The sequence below is a fragment of the Chelonoidis abingdonii genome, chromosome 2 (genome assembly GCF_003597395.2).
Source record: "Chelonoidis abingdonii isolate Lonesome George chromosome 2, CheloAbing_2.0, whole genome shotgun sequence".
In the NCBI taxonomy this organism is placed as follows: domain Eukaryota; kingdom Metazoa; phylum Chordata; order Testudines; family Testudinidae; genus Chelonoidis; species Chelonoidis abingdonii.
Window position 1 is genome coordinate 88436454 of NC_133770.1, and position 15992 is coordinate 88452445.

Here is a 15992-nt window from a genome sequence, read left to right on the forward strand (position 1 = left end):
AAAATAAGAACTCATCAACAACAATTGATTACAGCATGACGGTGCAAAACTCATTGGTCCCGACGAAGGAAAATCATTAAATAAACGTGCCTTGCTGTCAAGGTTCCTTCCCCACTCTGAACGTTAGGGTACAAATGTTGCGACCTGCATGGACACTTCTAAGCTTATTTACTAGCTTAGATAGGGTAACTCTGCCACTATCCAGAAATTTTAGTGTCTGGAGCACTTCCTGTCCCCCCCAAAACTCTCTCCTCCCTGGGTGGCCTTGAGGGACTTCACCAATTCCCTGGTGAACTCAGATCCAAACCCCTTGGATCTTAAAACAAGGAGAAATTAACCATCCCCCCTCCTATCCCCCACCAATCCCTGGTGAGTCCAGATCTAATCCCCTTGGATCTTAAAACAAGGAAAAATTAATCAAGTTCTTAAAAAGAAAGCTTTTAATTAAAAAAAAAAAGTAAAAAAATCATCTCTGTAAAATCAGGATGGAAAATACTTTACAGGTAATCAAATTCATATAGCCCAGAGGAACCCCCTCTAGCCTTCGGTTCAAAGTTACAGCAAGCAGAGGGAAAATCCTCTCAGCAAAAAAAAGGACATTTACAGGTTGAGAAAACAAAAATAAGACTAATCCGCCTTGCCTGGCTATTACTTACAAGTTTGAAATATGAGAGACTGATTCAGAAAGATTTGGAGAACCTGGATGGACATCTGGTCCCTCTTAGTTTCAAGAGTGAACAACACCCAAAACAAAGAGCACAAACAAAGACTTCCCTCCACCAAGATTTGAAAGTATCTTGTCCTCTTATTGGTCCTCTGGTCAGGTGTCAGCCAGGATCACTGAGCTTCTTAACCCTTTACAGGTAAAAGAGGCATTAACCCTTAACTGTCTGTTTATGACACTTGCCATGAAACTTTGGGTTCGTCCTGCCAAGACTTCCCTGGAGCATTGTGGCACAGCCGACAGAACCTGGCTTCTGCCTACCCGTGATCAACCTAGCTGGCCACTAGATTGATTCAGAGTCTGGACTGGTAACTATATCATCAACTGCTGGGACAGAAAGAGAGAGAGAGAAAGAGTGTGTGTGTGTGTGTGTGTGTGTGTGTGTGTGTGTGTGTCACAAGGTGTGTGTGTGTGTGTGTGTGTGTGTGTGTGTGTGTGAGATTGAATGCATATGATAATTGTATCTTCAATAAACACAGCATATTGCCTTTTCCCCTGAAAAAGATCCCACGTGCTTCTTATAAGCATAACACCGGGAGGTCAAACACCTTGTGAGCGCAGACAAACAGCATTATATGCATCTGCTTGTGGTAAATAAGGAACTGTCTACAAAATGATGCAACTTATCAGTGGTAAATGGCAGATACCAACAAACACTCTCATCGGGAACAAAGGAACAAGAATAAGAAATGTGCTGGACAGAGCATTTCAAAGAATTGCTGAACAGAGAGCCACCTAAAGAGGAAGCAAACATCCAGGAGGCAGAAGATCTTGATATCAACACAGACACCCCACCTAAGGAAGAGATCATTCAAGCCATCAAATTCTTAAAAAATGGGAACGCTCCTGGCAAGGATAAACTTGAATGCAGAATTGTTCAAGGTAAACCCTAAATTAGCAGCATCTATCCTGTCCCCTTTATTTACATCAGTCTAGGAAAGGGGGAAAGTGCCAGATGAGTGGACCAATGGGATTATAGTGAAGACACACACACAAAAAAAAGGAACTCTTGGCGATTATAACAACTGGCGTGGTATCACACTTTTATCTGTGCCAAGCAACGTATTGTGTAAGATCATAGTCCAGTGTATATCAGAGGCAGTTGATAGCATTCTCAGAAAAGAGCAAGCTGGTTTTCGGAAAGGGTGTGGATGCACAGACCAGATCTTCACTCTACAAAACATAATAGAACAGTGCTTAGAATGGCAATGGCAACTCTACATAAGTTTCATAGACTTTGAGAAGGCTTTTGATAGCACTCACAAGACCAGTTTATGGCACATTTTGCGGGCATATGGAATTCCTTTCCTTATAATCATCATCATCATCAAAACCTTCTATTTCAACCTTATATGCAGTGTTGCTTACAGTGAGCTCAGTTTTGAAGTCAAAACAGGAGTACATCAGGGGTGTGTCATGTCTGCAATCCTCTTCAACACTGCCATTGACTGGGTAATGCGGCTGTGACGCTCTGTACCTCATGGGAACACCCTACACCCCCATGTTCATCTTTATAAAATGATTGTGTGGTATTCAATTCAAAGTTTGTCATGTTGGGTGTCTTCGGAAAGCTCATAATGCACTCAGCATGGTTGTTATAGTGATGTTATAGTAAGGTTATAATTTCATGTGTATTAGTTATGAGGCTGAAAAATCTATCCTTAAAGCAAGCCTATGCAAAAACTCTCCAAGAACAGAGAGGCAGTTCACATCTTGTCAGGGCATGGGTGGGACAAACCCAGCCCAGCCTCACAGGAACAATGGACTCAAGGGAGTCACCCCCTTCCTTTGGTCAGTTTGGGACTGCGGTGAGGTAATGCTCACCTGACTTTGAAGGGGGTGGGACAAAGCCACGAGGAAAGAAAGGACATGATAGAAGGAAGAGACATTTTGCCATGCTCGCTCTCTCTCTTCCACCTACATCTACAGACACCACCACCAAGCAACTGAAGCGCTGATCAAAGGGGAGAGCCTGACTGAAAAGTAACCAGTCACCCTGTGGTGAGAAGCATCTAAGTTTGTAAGGGCATTAAAAGTGTTTTGATTAGCTTAGAATGTGTTTTGCTTTTATTTTATTTGATCAAATCTGACTTGTTCTGCTTTGACTTATAATCACTTAAAAATCTATCTTTATAGTTAACACATTTCTTTCTTTATTCTACCTGAAGCAGTGTGTTTCGCTTGAAGTGTGTCAGAGGCTCCCCTTGGGACAACAAGCCTGGTACATATCGATTTCTTTGTTAAATTGACAAACTCATATAAGCTTGCAGTAGGCATAACTGGACACTGCAAGAAGGAGGTTCCTAGGGTTGTGTCTGTGACCAGAGATATTGGCTAATGTCAATCGCTTGTAAGTAGCTGGGAGAAGCTTACATGCCAGAGGCTGTGTGCAAACAGCCCAGAGAGTGGGGGTCCTCACAGCAGAGCAGGGTAAGGCTGGCGCCCAGAGTCTAGGATTGGAGAGCCCTAGTAGATCACCAGTCCAGTTAACACCAGAGGGGACTGTCACAGTGGCATAGAACAGAAGACATCCCAAGAGGCATTAAATGGACACTCTTCTCATCCCTTGAAGACCTGGACTTCACAGATGATGTCACTCTCCTATCACATACCCAACACACAACAAGAAAAAACAACTCGACTCAACGCATTCAGCCAGCAAATTGGACTGAAAATCAATCACAATAAGACAGATATCATGACCTTTAATATTGACCAGCACGGATACAGGATTATGTTCTCACCAATGTAGAAACATTCACAAACTTGGGCAGCACCATCAGCCAGGATGGTGGGACAAGCCAGGACATCCGGAACAAAATCAGTAAAGTCAGGAACACCTCCAGGAGCTTAAATACAGTCTGGAAATGGTCAAAATACAACACCAAAACCAAACTCAAGATTTATCAGCGCTGCATGCTTTCAACACTACTTTATAGTGTAGAATGCTAGAGAATGAGAAAGTATGACGTGTCCAAACTGCCTTCATTCCATACGATCTGCCTCAGAAAAATCTTCCATACCTTTTGGCCCAGAACAGTCTCAAAGATCTATTGACACACTTCAGCCTAGAGGATCTGAGCACCATCATTGCCAGGAGGTGCCGAAGATGGATCAGTCATGCGCTTCAGATGGAAACTGATTCCATCACCAGAGTAGCAATAAGATGGACACATGAAGGCAAGTGAAAAAGAGGCTGCCCAAAAACAACATGGTGAAGAGTGGTGGAAGTCGAGCTGAAAAACCTGGTGTACATCTGGGGAACCATTGAAAGGCTTGCCAGAAACAGACAGGAGTGGAGGAGCTTCATCACTGCTCCAAACACCAGAGGCATAATAGGAACATGATGATGATGATGACGATGTACATTTCACAGTGATACTATTGACTAACAGGTTACTAATTTTCAAATGCTACCTCACAAGGCATATTTTAGGTTATTACAATAGTGAGTGTAGTGTTAATACAGGGGAGCATTCAGTCACAACGTATTACATTAAAGCCAGCTAGAAATACACAGTAATGTCTTGATATTATTTTCCATTAAGCAATTCTTGCAGCTGCCTATGGAATTAGATGCATTTGTAAATGAGGGAAAAGTTGTCTGCACCACCATAAATAAGAGGGAGGCGATCCGTGCTTTTGCAATGCCATGCTAGGCGAACCAGGAGACAATTTCCCTATTAAGACATTGTACACACATGGAAGGCATTGGAAAACCCCTGCTTTAGAGAATTATGTTAGAGCAAAATATGGAAAGCCCATGTGCAAAGATAAAACCAAACAGATTATTAAACAGCTCAAAGAGTATATTATAGGCACTTTTCTCAGCTTCTAATTAACTCATCCTTTAGTCCCTTTTCATAAGAGTAATCCTCTTGGGGTCAATGTTACACCAGAGTCAATGAACTACTCACATCAGGAAGATCCCATAAATCTTTCATGACCTCTCAGGTCCTTAAGCACTAGCTGGAAGAAATGAAAACAAGGGAGCAACTGTGTTCAACTAAATTCAGAAAGAGACACAAGCAGAAGACCAATCACCAGTTGGAAATGGAGAAAGCTAGAAGGAATAAGACACAAATCCCTGCTTCATGGCGTTCGCAGGAAAGTGGTGGTTGTTTCAATATATATTTTTAAAGGCACATTATCTCACCTCATTATCATCAGAATTTGATATATCTGTCTGAGACGGACTCCCCAACAAAAACCTTGTACTTCCTTTCAGATTATGCCACATCACATTCACAGTTGCAGTGAGCAAGCCACCTACTTACCCAGAAAACAGGAGATTCTGCACTTTCAGGCAAAGGGTTTCTTCAGATCAATTGTAAAGAGGGAGAAAAAAGGTACAATTTACAAAATGCCATTCAGAAACAGTGATTTTGTATATTTTATATATTGGTTTTATTTATATGATTATGCAAGTATTCATGTACTTTAAAGAGTTTTCTTTCTGCTATTGCTTCACTTTGAAATTGAACAATTTTAAAACATGGGCATAATCAAAATGTTCATGTTTAGTTTTTATTTTATTACAAAAGAGTAGAATTTGCATTTTAAAATTAACTAAAATGTCTGAATCTAGTTGCAGTGACTTCTTACTAATTTCTTGTGAGTTGTTCAGTTTATATACTCTAGCACTAAAAGCAATTTCTGGACCACTGGTTGAAAGGTCCTTCTTTTTTTCTCCTATTGATGTTTTATGTAATTTGTACTTCAGTTTAACAAGTCAATATCTATCTGCAATATAACACAACTACAGGGTAGGAAGGAGTTATCTCTTCTGATTGGAGCATAAAACTTGAAAACAGCCATTATAAATTCTGTCCCTGGGCCTAGTGAGATCTTAGACAAGTCACTTAACCCTACTCAGTTTCATTTTCTTCTACAAATGAGGATACTTACCAACCTCCAAAAATGTGGAGAGACTTAATTCACTTTGGCAAAAAGTTAGGAAATGCTTGGATGAATAATGCTATTGTTACCTACAGTCACATGCAGTCTTTTTATGCTGTGTTCACCAACTGAGCAGTGTAGCCTTCTTAAAATAATGCCAATTAAAATACATCTACTAAAACAGGACATGCATATTAATGTAACAAATTCCTCTCACTCACTTGGCCACTGAAGAAAGAGACTACTGAAAATACATATATATTTTCTGGACAGCAAGTTAATTTCTGGTACTGTTAAGCAAGAGAGTCCTACTGCTGATATTCAGGAACTGCATAAACATTGCATTAAAAAGGAGTAGTGCTCTAAAAATAAGTAAGATGGTGAGGTCCTTACTTATTTTTAACTTGGTCCTTAGACAATGTTTGCCTGAGTAAATACTGTGGGTGTAAGTCAATTGGAGTTTTATCATTTACTTCACTGGGACTAGGATTTCAGTTCTTATGATTTGGTCCCTAGGTTTGAAGGATTTCTGTCACTTATTTTGCTAATTAAACTCCACCTTCCTCCCTTCCAGCTGCAGTTTCAACTGAAAACAAACAGCCCCACTGTGTGCCCTAAACTTTTATGTAGTGTTGCATAGTGCTCGGAGTGTCCATTAACATATCAGTGAGTGGCCCCATTTCTGTCCAGTATGGATTTGTAAATCTTTAATGTTAACTGAGATCTGGAGCCATGAAAAACCTAGAGTTTCAAACCACAGTTGAAACGTGCATTAGAACTGCACAGACTTCATTCTTATTCAAGTTCTTTTCAAAGACTTCTTTAGTGATACTGTTTCAAAGTTGCCTCTATTTTCGGTAAAGATTTTTAATTCCCCCTTGAGCATCTATTAACATTTGTTTCTGTTTCTTCTCAGGAAGTGGAAAATGAATAATCAAACCACAGAATTATACGACTATGTGCCATCTCTATATGATACCTATAATGACAATTATGACAATTCTCCAAAACCTTGCACTAAAGGCAGCATCAAGAATTTTGGATCATACTTTCTGCCCACACTTTACTCTCTAGTATTCCTGCTTGGCTTGGTAGGGAACTCTCTGGTCATTTTGGTCCTGTTCAAATACAAGAGGTTGAAAAGCATGACCGACATTTATCTGCTCAACCTCGCAATCTCAGATTTGCTGTTTGTTTTCTCCCTTCCCTTCTGGTCTTATTATGCAGCAGATCAGTGGGTTTTTGGGGATGGATTGTGTAAAATCATTTCTTGGCTCTATCTGGTTGGGTTTTACAGTGGGATATTTTTTATTATGCTCATGAGCGTTGACAGATACTTGGCAATAGTTCATGCTGTGCTTGCCTTGAGAGCAAGAACGGTCACCTATGGCATCTTTACTAGTCTTATTGTATGGTTAGTAGCCATTTCAGCCTCCATTCCAGAGCTGATATTTAGTGAATCCTATAAGGAACGCAATCATACCACCTGCAAACCACGGTACCCTGGTAATTCCACAAGCTGGAGGATTTTGTCCTCTTTGGAAGTCAATATACTAGGGCTCATAATACCTTCAGCGGTTATGAGTTTTTGCTACTCGATGATAATTAAAACCTTGCTGTACTGTAGAAGTGAGAAAAAGAATAAGGCCGTGAAGATGATCTTTGCTGTCATGATTGTGTTTTTTGTTTTTTGGACCCCTTACAACATTGTGCTTTTCTTAAAATTGCTAGAAGACCTGGGTGTCATTACAAAGTGTGAAATCAGCAAAGATCTGGACTATGCAATGCAAGGGACAGAAACACTGGCTTTTTTCCACTGTTGTCTCAATCCGGTTATCTATTTCTTTATGGGAGAAAAATTCAAGAAGTACGTGAAGTTGCTCTTTAAGAGCTGGGAGGTACCTAGAATGTTCTTTAAACGCTGTGGACTTGTCACCACTTACCACACCGAATCAACCAGTTCATTCCACACACAGTCTACTGGGGATCAAGATGCTCTGTAAAGATACTGCAGTGTCTACCACAGTTAGAAGAAAAACTGACAAACATCACAACATTAAAAAGTGTCTCATTTAAGCTGAACAGATGTGCATTTAATAATAAGCTAGCACCTTAAAATAAATGTACCATAAGCTTTCAGTCCTGCCTCTGGATTTTTTTTTTTAATGTAATGAGAAAAAAAGAGAAAATGTTTGAGAAGTGAAACCTAGGCTAGGCTTTCGGAAATGTAAAATTAATTTTATATTACAAATCAGTGGCAACAACACCTGCATTTACAGTTCTATGCTGTGCCTTTTGTTCTTCATCAGCGCCAACAGCGAGCCTCACTAGGGGGAAAGAAGGAGGAGTGAGGGAGAGGGGGCAAGCTCAACAGTCATCACAAAATGCTTTGGAAATCTTGGCATATTGAGTGAGGTCTTATCACGTTTAGTGTACTGGGTCCAATCCAGTTATCGGCATAGGGTTTGTTAGATCAGAGTCCTAGTGTATAATAGTTGTCTGTTTAGCATGCTTTCTTGTTGAATATTTCCTAGATAATACATACTTTGTGTCTAAGAAAACTGAAACAAGATATATTTAAAATCTTGCTGTTCACCAAGACCTACATTGTACAATGTTTTACCACATATGTAAAACCATGTATGTATGCTTTTTTATACAAGTCTTCACACATATATAGACATTTTAAATGAACCTGCCATCATGTTGTACTGAGAATAGCAGTTTTACATAATAATTAACATGGACATTGTTAGAAATATTTTTAAATAAAGAGGTTTTTAAAAAAAAAAAAAACAAAAAAAACCTACAATGTATCCTATGTGCATCTTTTAAAACATCTTGTTCCTAGTCACGTTTTTAAGTGAAATTACTTAAACACCCTTTTTAAAAAACAAGACTAATAAGCCTTTGAAAAATGCCCCCTCACAAAATGACATTAAGCAACAAAAGTCTCCAGCTGGTAGGGGGAAAAGCTGCCAAAGCAGGAATCACTGCATTAGGGGGAGGGAGAAAAGAGGGCCCAATCAGGGCCACTCTGCCTCCCAGCATCCCCCTGGACCTAGTACTGTGCAGGAGAGACCACCACATTGTGGGGGCACTAGAACCTAGGGGATGCCTCTCCCTCTTCCCCCGGCCCCAATATGGCCTTGGCACAGCTAGTTGGCTGCTTCTGCTCCTAAGCAGGAACCTTTAGACATTCAGAGAACTTTCTGCAGTTTTGACTGGGCTTTCACTGCCCTGTGCTGTTTGCTCCAACCCTTCCTCTCCCTCACAGGCTCTTCACTTAAGCGTGACTTCACACCTGCCCCTCTTGTCCTCTTCTCCCCTGCCCTGCCCTCCTCACCTTCTTCCCATTTAGCTGATCCCCTACTAACTAAACCTAACCATTTAAAAATGGTGCTACTAACCTGGTGTTTGCTGCCATCGCATGGGTCGTTCTGCTGGCATGCTAGAATCCTTCTCCTACCCTCTCTTTTCTGCTCTCTTTAAATTATAAGCTCTTTGAGGGCAGGGACCTTCCACTACTCTGCCTGCACAGTGCCTAGCCCTCTGGAGCTGCCCTTAGGCACTACTGTCATAAACATAATAAAATGACATGGGATATGTGACCTGGAAGACTGGGTGAAATATGCTATGAGCTGCCTGTGGGAAGCAACAGCTGGGCAGTGCAGGGAGGTACCACTGCTTTCCAGGATGGGAGACTGAAGATAAGAGGGCCTGCCTGGGGTGTGTATGTGACTTGAGCCATTCAGGGAGCAGCCGAACCTTTACATTGCCCCCCACCCCCTGCCACTATCAAGCTATACAATTTGGGGACAACACTCATCTCTACTATCTACCCTCTCTCACAATACAGGCTATGATAGGATTGCCACCTGGAAAGTCCTTCTTCTGGTGTGGGGTGATCTTGCAGGCATCCTACCGTCAGTTTCCCCCTCTCAGGGCCCCTCAATGATCCTTCTCCAGCCAACAGGAACTTGCGACGGATTAATTTGGACACCTCAGATCATAAATTGAAGCTCATTACTGTGACTCAAAGGATTCTGGCTCCACCGCCTTCTGTGACACCAGGCTCTTCATCAGTCTCACTTGTCCCTTAGGCTGGAGGGCTCCCAGGGTTATTCACCAGTGTGCAAAGCTCAAACAAGCCACTAATGCAAACTCTGTCCTTGGGCATAATAGAAGTCTCCCATCTTTCCTGGGCTCTTTCCCAGCTCCCTGCCTCCCAGTGGCCTCTCTTGCTCCAGCTCTTCCTTCTCCCTGTTCCCAGGGAGCAGCAGTGGGAGCCCCATGTCAACAGTTCTCTCTGCCCATTTCCTGTCTGACTCACCCAGCTCTCCTCCCTCCAGGGCTCAGATAACTGGAGGTCAGTTGACCTGTCACAGGCACTGGTCTCTTCCCTTTAAAGGGCCAGTGACATCCTGTAGCATGGGGCCATTCAGTTAAAATGAACAGCAACAGATTTTAAACTGATTAAAAGACTTAAAAAAAAAAACACTTCATAATTAACCTGGGATACCATCAGATATCATTGAAACCAAGATCTTCACATAAAGATTAGAATATTATATGGCCAATGAGAATTTCCATGTGGTATGTTACTATGCATTAAATATAATGCTTTTCCCTGAAGAAAGGCTATAGTCCTTCATTCTTCAGCGCATTAGCAAACCACTGACTACTGGGTTAAGAAGAAACATCCACTATGGGCAAGTTAATTCATATGTGCCCAGCATAAAGTTTCTTGCACATTCTGAAGCATCTCATGCTGGTTACTGCCTAAGACAGTATACTGAGCTAGAAGGACCATGGGTCTGAGCCACTTAGGCAACTCCTGTGTTCCCAAGCACATGCAAGACACCAGTGATGTATTGGCTCCATGATATTAGCCCCACAGTATATGCTGATACACATACATTCATTTACCATTTTTGTAATAGGACTAGCCTGCAAGCAGGACTGCAAGATGGGTTCAGAGAGACTAATCCTAACTCTGCAACCCTTATAAGCAGGTGAAAAAAGGGTGATCATGTTCTTTTGAAAGGTAAATATTCTTGGACTGATAATGGAATTTGTTTATTGCTGAGAAAAATCATGCACTTGCTACGCTTCATAGTAAAATAGTGATCAGTGAAATTAATGGACAATAAGCAGATGTCAATGGCTGGTAAAACTCAGTCGATGTGGGATTATTATTCATACAGGATGAAGTTCCTCCATCACTGTGCAATGACCAAATCAAAACGTTTTGTGCCCAGAGCTCCAGCAGGGAATGAAATCCAGGCTCTCACCAACTGTTCTTCCAGTCTATGGGCAGAATAGGGGCAACAATCCCTCTGCACACTTTTCTGGAGAGTTTGGAATACTGGATCCATGCATATGTAGAATCAATAACCCCTTGCCTAGGACTGCACCAGTCTGCCACTTCAACACTGCCTTGAGTACAGCCTTTTCTGTCCAGAACTTAGAGGCAACCCCTTACATGGTAGTTCTGTCTGACTCCTCACACACTTACTCATTTGGGGTATGACAGGGTTTAGCTGGCACAGAGACTGCTTTGTGTGCAATGTCCCTGCTGGGGTCAATGTCAGCCACAGTAATTAATAGACCATAGGTGCCAATGAAGTGGACAACCACCCAAACTGTTTAGTGGAGAGAGAATTTTAAGCACTGTAAAACTGATCCTAGAGAAACCTATATATGTGAAAGCTGGACACTGTCAGCTTTTCTTGAGGATGGCTGGAGAGTGGTGAAGAGGGGGGGCACCAATGAATGTGATCAGAGTCAATTATTCACTGCACCAGTTGGATCAGCAGCCAGAATTCTGTACAGCTGAGGGAGTGGCTGAGTGGATAGAGCACTGAATTGGCATTCAGGTGACAGGAATTCTATTTCTGTCTCTGTCCCGGCTAGGTGATCATCCCTCCCATTGGCAAAATAGGGATGAGGATGATGGTGACCTTCCTCGTAAAGCCAGGGGCAGCTCTACGCACCAGCAAAGCAAGCATGTGCTTGGATCACCCCATTTGCAGGGGCGGCAGGGATCCAGCATGGGAGCTGAGAACCAACAGGGGGCCTTGGGAGCTGTAGTTCCTTGGTTAGCTCCCTGCCTATAGAGCCAGCCCTGGAGCAGGGAAAGAACTACATTTCCCAGCATTCCCTTGGCCACTACCAACAGGAAAGTGGGGGAGGGAGTGAGATAGCTGGGATCTCATGCTGCAGCCTGCTGTGAATGGAGAGCTGCACTGTGAAGGGTAGGGATACCATATTTTAACATTCAAAAAATAGGACACTCCACGGGGAGGGAGGGTAGCCCCACTCTGCCACTATCCACTCCCTCCGACTGCCCCCCACAGAAACCCCAACCCGTCCAGCTTTAGAACTGATGAATGAAATTGTTTTTAATTGTTCACTTTATCAATATAATTTCTGTTTACTGTTTGCCATCCACTACACTTGTCTGTGTTGTAACTTCTGTTCACTGTTTGCCATATTGTAATTCAAACCCCATTTTAAAACACTCACTCCATTTTGTAAAAGCTTCCTCCAACCTTCATTTTTGCAAACCCTCCTGTAATCTTATTAGTTTAATTTAAATGTGTGACTAAGGTATGGATGGATGATGGAATCAACCTCCAGACCCAGCCTGTCCTGATAAAATAGACTTCAAACCCCACCGGCTGAAGATGCAGACAAGAGCCCTAACAAAGCAAGAAGAATCCACTCTAAAAAGAAAAGATACAATAGAAGGAGGATCAAAGCCAGGTCGGAGGCTGAAAGTCACGCCTGCAATTGACGGGTGATCAATCACCAAACCCAGAGGCAGCGTGACACAGCAAGACCTATAGACTCTGAATTCAAACTAAAGCTACAAAAAGATGGGTGAGATGGAAGATTTTGGAGGGTAACATTCTGCTGCCAACATGGAAGGGCACCGGTGCATGCCCAACAGAGACCCAGCTCGACCTTGTGCCTGGCTTTCCTGGCCAGTTAGCACCCACAAGCTACAAACCCAAGCTGCAAAATCAAGCCACGAACTTAAGCTATCTTCAGGACTGGAACTATGCAGCAGCTGCAGAACATCTGGGGTGTGTGTATATATATATATGTTAGGTATAATGTGTGTGTGTGTAAGGATTGAGATATTAGTTATTGGTCATAAATCAAATTGTTATCATAATATAGGTGGCATCTTTGTCTTGCCCCCTGAAAAGATCCTGTATAGTTTTGTCTGTACAACACAACCCCCCCCTGCTCCCTGTCCCCTGATCACCCCCTCCCAGGACCCCTGCCCCTAACTGCCCCCCAGGACCTCATCCCCTGTGTAAGCGCTGCTGCTTCTTGTCCCCTGATTGCCCCCTCCCAAGACCCCTGCCCCTAACTTTCCCTTGGGACCCCACCCCCTATCTAAGCCTCCCTTCTCCTTGTCCCCAACTGCCCCCTCCTGAGACTCCCCCCAACTTCTCCCCTAGAACCCCACCCCCTACCTGTCCCCTGACAAACCCCTGGGATTCCCATGCCTATCCAACCACTACCTATCCCCTGACTGCCCCCCAAACCATATAACCCCCCCTTCTCCCTGCCTCTGACTACCCCCCTGAACCAGCACCCCATCCAAACCCCCCTGTCCCTGTCCCTTGACTGCCCCACCCCCCAGAACCTCCTACCCCTTCTCCAACCCGCCAGCCCCTACGTGCCACTCAGGACCACGGTGTCTGGCTCACGGACGCCCCCAGTACTGCTTGCTGCAAACATTGACTGCCGGTGGTCTTCACCATGGGCCACAGCCCCCCACCCTCCCCAACAGCAGCCTGCCTTCCAGATTTGCACACCTCAAAATTCAGAGAGATGCTCCACAGCTCAGTTGGGGCAAGCGGTTACTTCAATTGCTCCCAAATCAAATATTACTGATCCACTGTAGACTGCTGTAGAAAAAGTAGGATTAATAATTGAGCAAGAAATGCTTCCCATGATTATGTAGGACTGAATTGCTATTTTCAACAGCCATTGTTGTTTTGTTTGTTTGTGTGTGTGTTTAAAAGAGAAGGACAGCATATTGCATTGGCAATATCCCCCAAGAAAATGGGGGGGGGGTGGGGGGGGGGGGGAGGGGGGGAGGGAGGGGGAGTGGGGGGGGAGGGGGGGGGGGGGGGGCGGGGGGGAGGGGGGGGTGGGGTGGGGGTGTGGGGGTGGGGGGGTGGGGGGGTGGGGGGGGGGGGGGGGGTGTGGGGGGGGGTGGGGGCGGGGGGGGGCGGTGGGAGGGGGGTGTGGGGGGTTGGGGGTGGGGCGGGGGTGGGGGGGTGGAGGGGGTGTGGGGGGGGTGTAATGGGGGGGGGGGGGGGTGGGGTGGGGCGGGGTGGGGAGGGGGTGGGGGGGAAGGGGCGGGGCGGGTGAGAGGCGGGGGGGGGGGGGGCGGGGCGGGGGGGGAGAGGTGGGGGGGGGGGGGGGGGGGAGGGAGGGGGGGGGGGGGGGGGGTGGGCGGGGAGGGGGGCGGGCGGGGAGGGGGGAGGAGGGGGAGGGCTGGATGGGGGGAGGAGGAGGGGAGGGGGGGCGGGAGGGGGGGGGGGGGGGGGAGGGGCGGGGGGGGGGGGGGACGGGGGGGGGAGGTAGGGGGGGGGGTGTGGAGGGGGGGGGAGGGGGGGAAGAGTGGACAAAGAATATAAGGACACCCTAAACTTTTCTCTATTATGTAGGACAGTCTAATCAATTGCATACAGCTATTCTCCAATGCACACAAGCTGAAAATTGTTCCACTTCACTGCAGTTCTGTAAACTTGGGAACCAATCCTGTCTGTTCTGTGCCAACATTAATAATGCCTGCTGAATGACCTGACCTGGGAGCAAGTTACCAGTGACCTGCCGGCTTGCCAGGAGAAAGGACGGTGCAGATTGGAGGGGTGGGGAAGCCCAGGGCTTGGGGTGGGCAGGGAGGTGTGGGAGGGGCAATGGGGGGGGGCAGGAAGGAGAAGCTCAGAACTGGGGCGGCAGGGGGTGTGGGGTGAGGAGAGCCCGGGGCTGGGGAAGCGGGGGGGTCCAGCGAGGATCCCAGGGCTGGGGTGGGGGACAGGCAAAATTTTTTTTGCTTGGGGCAGCAAAAAACCTAGAGCCGGCCCTGCATAAAGCACTTGGCAATCTGCTGCTAAAAAGCACTGTATAAGAGCTAGGTATTAAGAACAGCTCCAAAAATAAAGCATGGCTTTCAATGTGTCCCTGTCACTGAGAGCATGAATGAAGAATCACTTTAGCTGCACAGTAGTTTCCAAGCAGTTCATTCTTTTGTGTCTAGATCTAGTGAACCACAAAGGACCATAGCAGACACTTGAGTGAATCATTCTTAGACTAGTGTTTCCACATCTCAGTTCCACAGAACACCCGTGTGGTGTTTTATGTAGTATTTAATCCTCTCTTCAGTTGACTTGAAGACTATGTGAAAAAGGTACAGAAAACTAAATGCAGTGGTTTTAGAAACAGGGGGTTCTGGCATAGTTTTTCCAGGAGCTTGCATCATTGCAGGCACTCGTTATACAGAAACTGAAGGAAAGTTACAGCAATATAAATTTTATTCTGAACCACCAAATTGCATTGTACTTGTCCCTTTTGATTTTGCGATGAAGCCCTTTAAGCATCCTAGCTCGGGCTCCCTTATTCTCAGCCAGGGGAAATTCCAGCATTGGGAGCCAAGGTTTCCATCCAATTCTTTGTCCTAGATCGCTCATTTTATGCCCATATTCTTGTCTCTGTCCTGTCATCTGTTTAGCTGTGTTGTGAGGATGCATGGCTGCCTCAGCAACATCAGTGCTCCTCTGTCACCAGCAGGAGACCCATAACTGTGACACACCCCAACTCCAGGATATACATATTCTTTTTCTACCAGGACTCCTAACTCTTGCGTTTAGAGCAGCATCTCCACTCTCCACTACTCGGTTTATTAGCTTGAGTTTACATATACAGTTATTTGTTCAAGCTGTTATTGCTATACATTAAAAGTTAGTTTTAAATGCAGCTGCCAAATATTGAGAAAAACACTTAAAATGCATAAAAGGACCTCAGTGATTTCATTAGGGAAAGACACAAAGGGCTGATTATAAGCACAAGAATGGAAAGGAATGGTTGATATAATCGTTATAAGATGGCAGACGCAGAAAGTCTTGTTACCACATCATAACCATAATAATGCTGACAGTCCTATTGTAACACAGCAAACAGTGAAAGCACATGCCACTGCCAGAAATGGTGGCAACCAAGAACACAACAGCAGCAAAGAGTCCTGTGGCACCTTATAGACTAACAGACATATTGGAGCATGAGCTTTCGTGGGTGAATACCCACTTCGTCGGATGCATGTAGTGGAAATTTCTGGGGGCAG

General features: G+C 44.7%; 1 protein-coding gene and 1 long non-coding RNA gene across 2 annotated transcripts; one reads left to right on the forward strand and one right to left on the reverse strand.

Annotated features, from left to right (window-relative positions):
- Positions 1-1755: 1755 nt before the first annotated feature.
- Positions 1756-3181, reverse strand: LOC142046202 (uncharacterized). Its single transcript, XR_012655100.1, has 2 exons — positions 3098-3181; positions 1756-1897 (listed from the first exon to the last, which is right to left on the reverse strand). It is a non-coding gene; the product is annotated as an uncharacterized LOC142046202 (long non-coding RNA).
- A 1776-nt stretch (positions 3182-4957) lies between these two features.
- CCR4 (C-C motif chemokine receptor 4) lies at positions 4958-7760 on the forward strand. Its single transcript, XM_032781695.2, has 2 exons — positions 4958-5073; positions 6540-7760. Exon 2 carries the CDS (start codon positions 6550-6552, stop codon positions 7624-7626), a length of 1077 nt encoding a protein of 358 aa, XP_032637586.1. The 5' UTR covers positions 4958-5073; positions 6540-6549; the 3' UTR covers positions 7627-7760.
- The last annotated feature ends 8232 nt before the right edge of the window (positions 7761-15992 follow it).

Excerpts from the sequence above, each read along its gene's own strand:
- CCR4 (XM_032781695.2), top strand. The coding sequence starts at position 6,550 with ATGAATAATCAAACCACAGAATTATACGACTATGTGCCATCTCTATAT.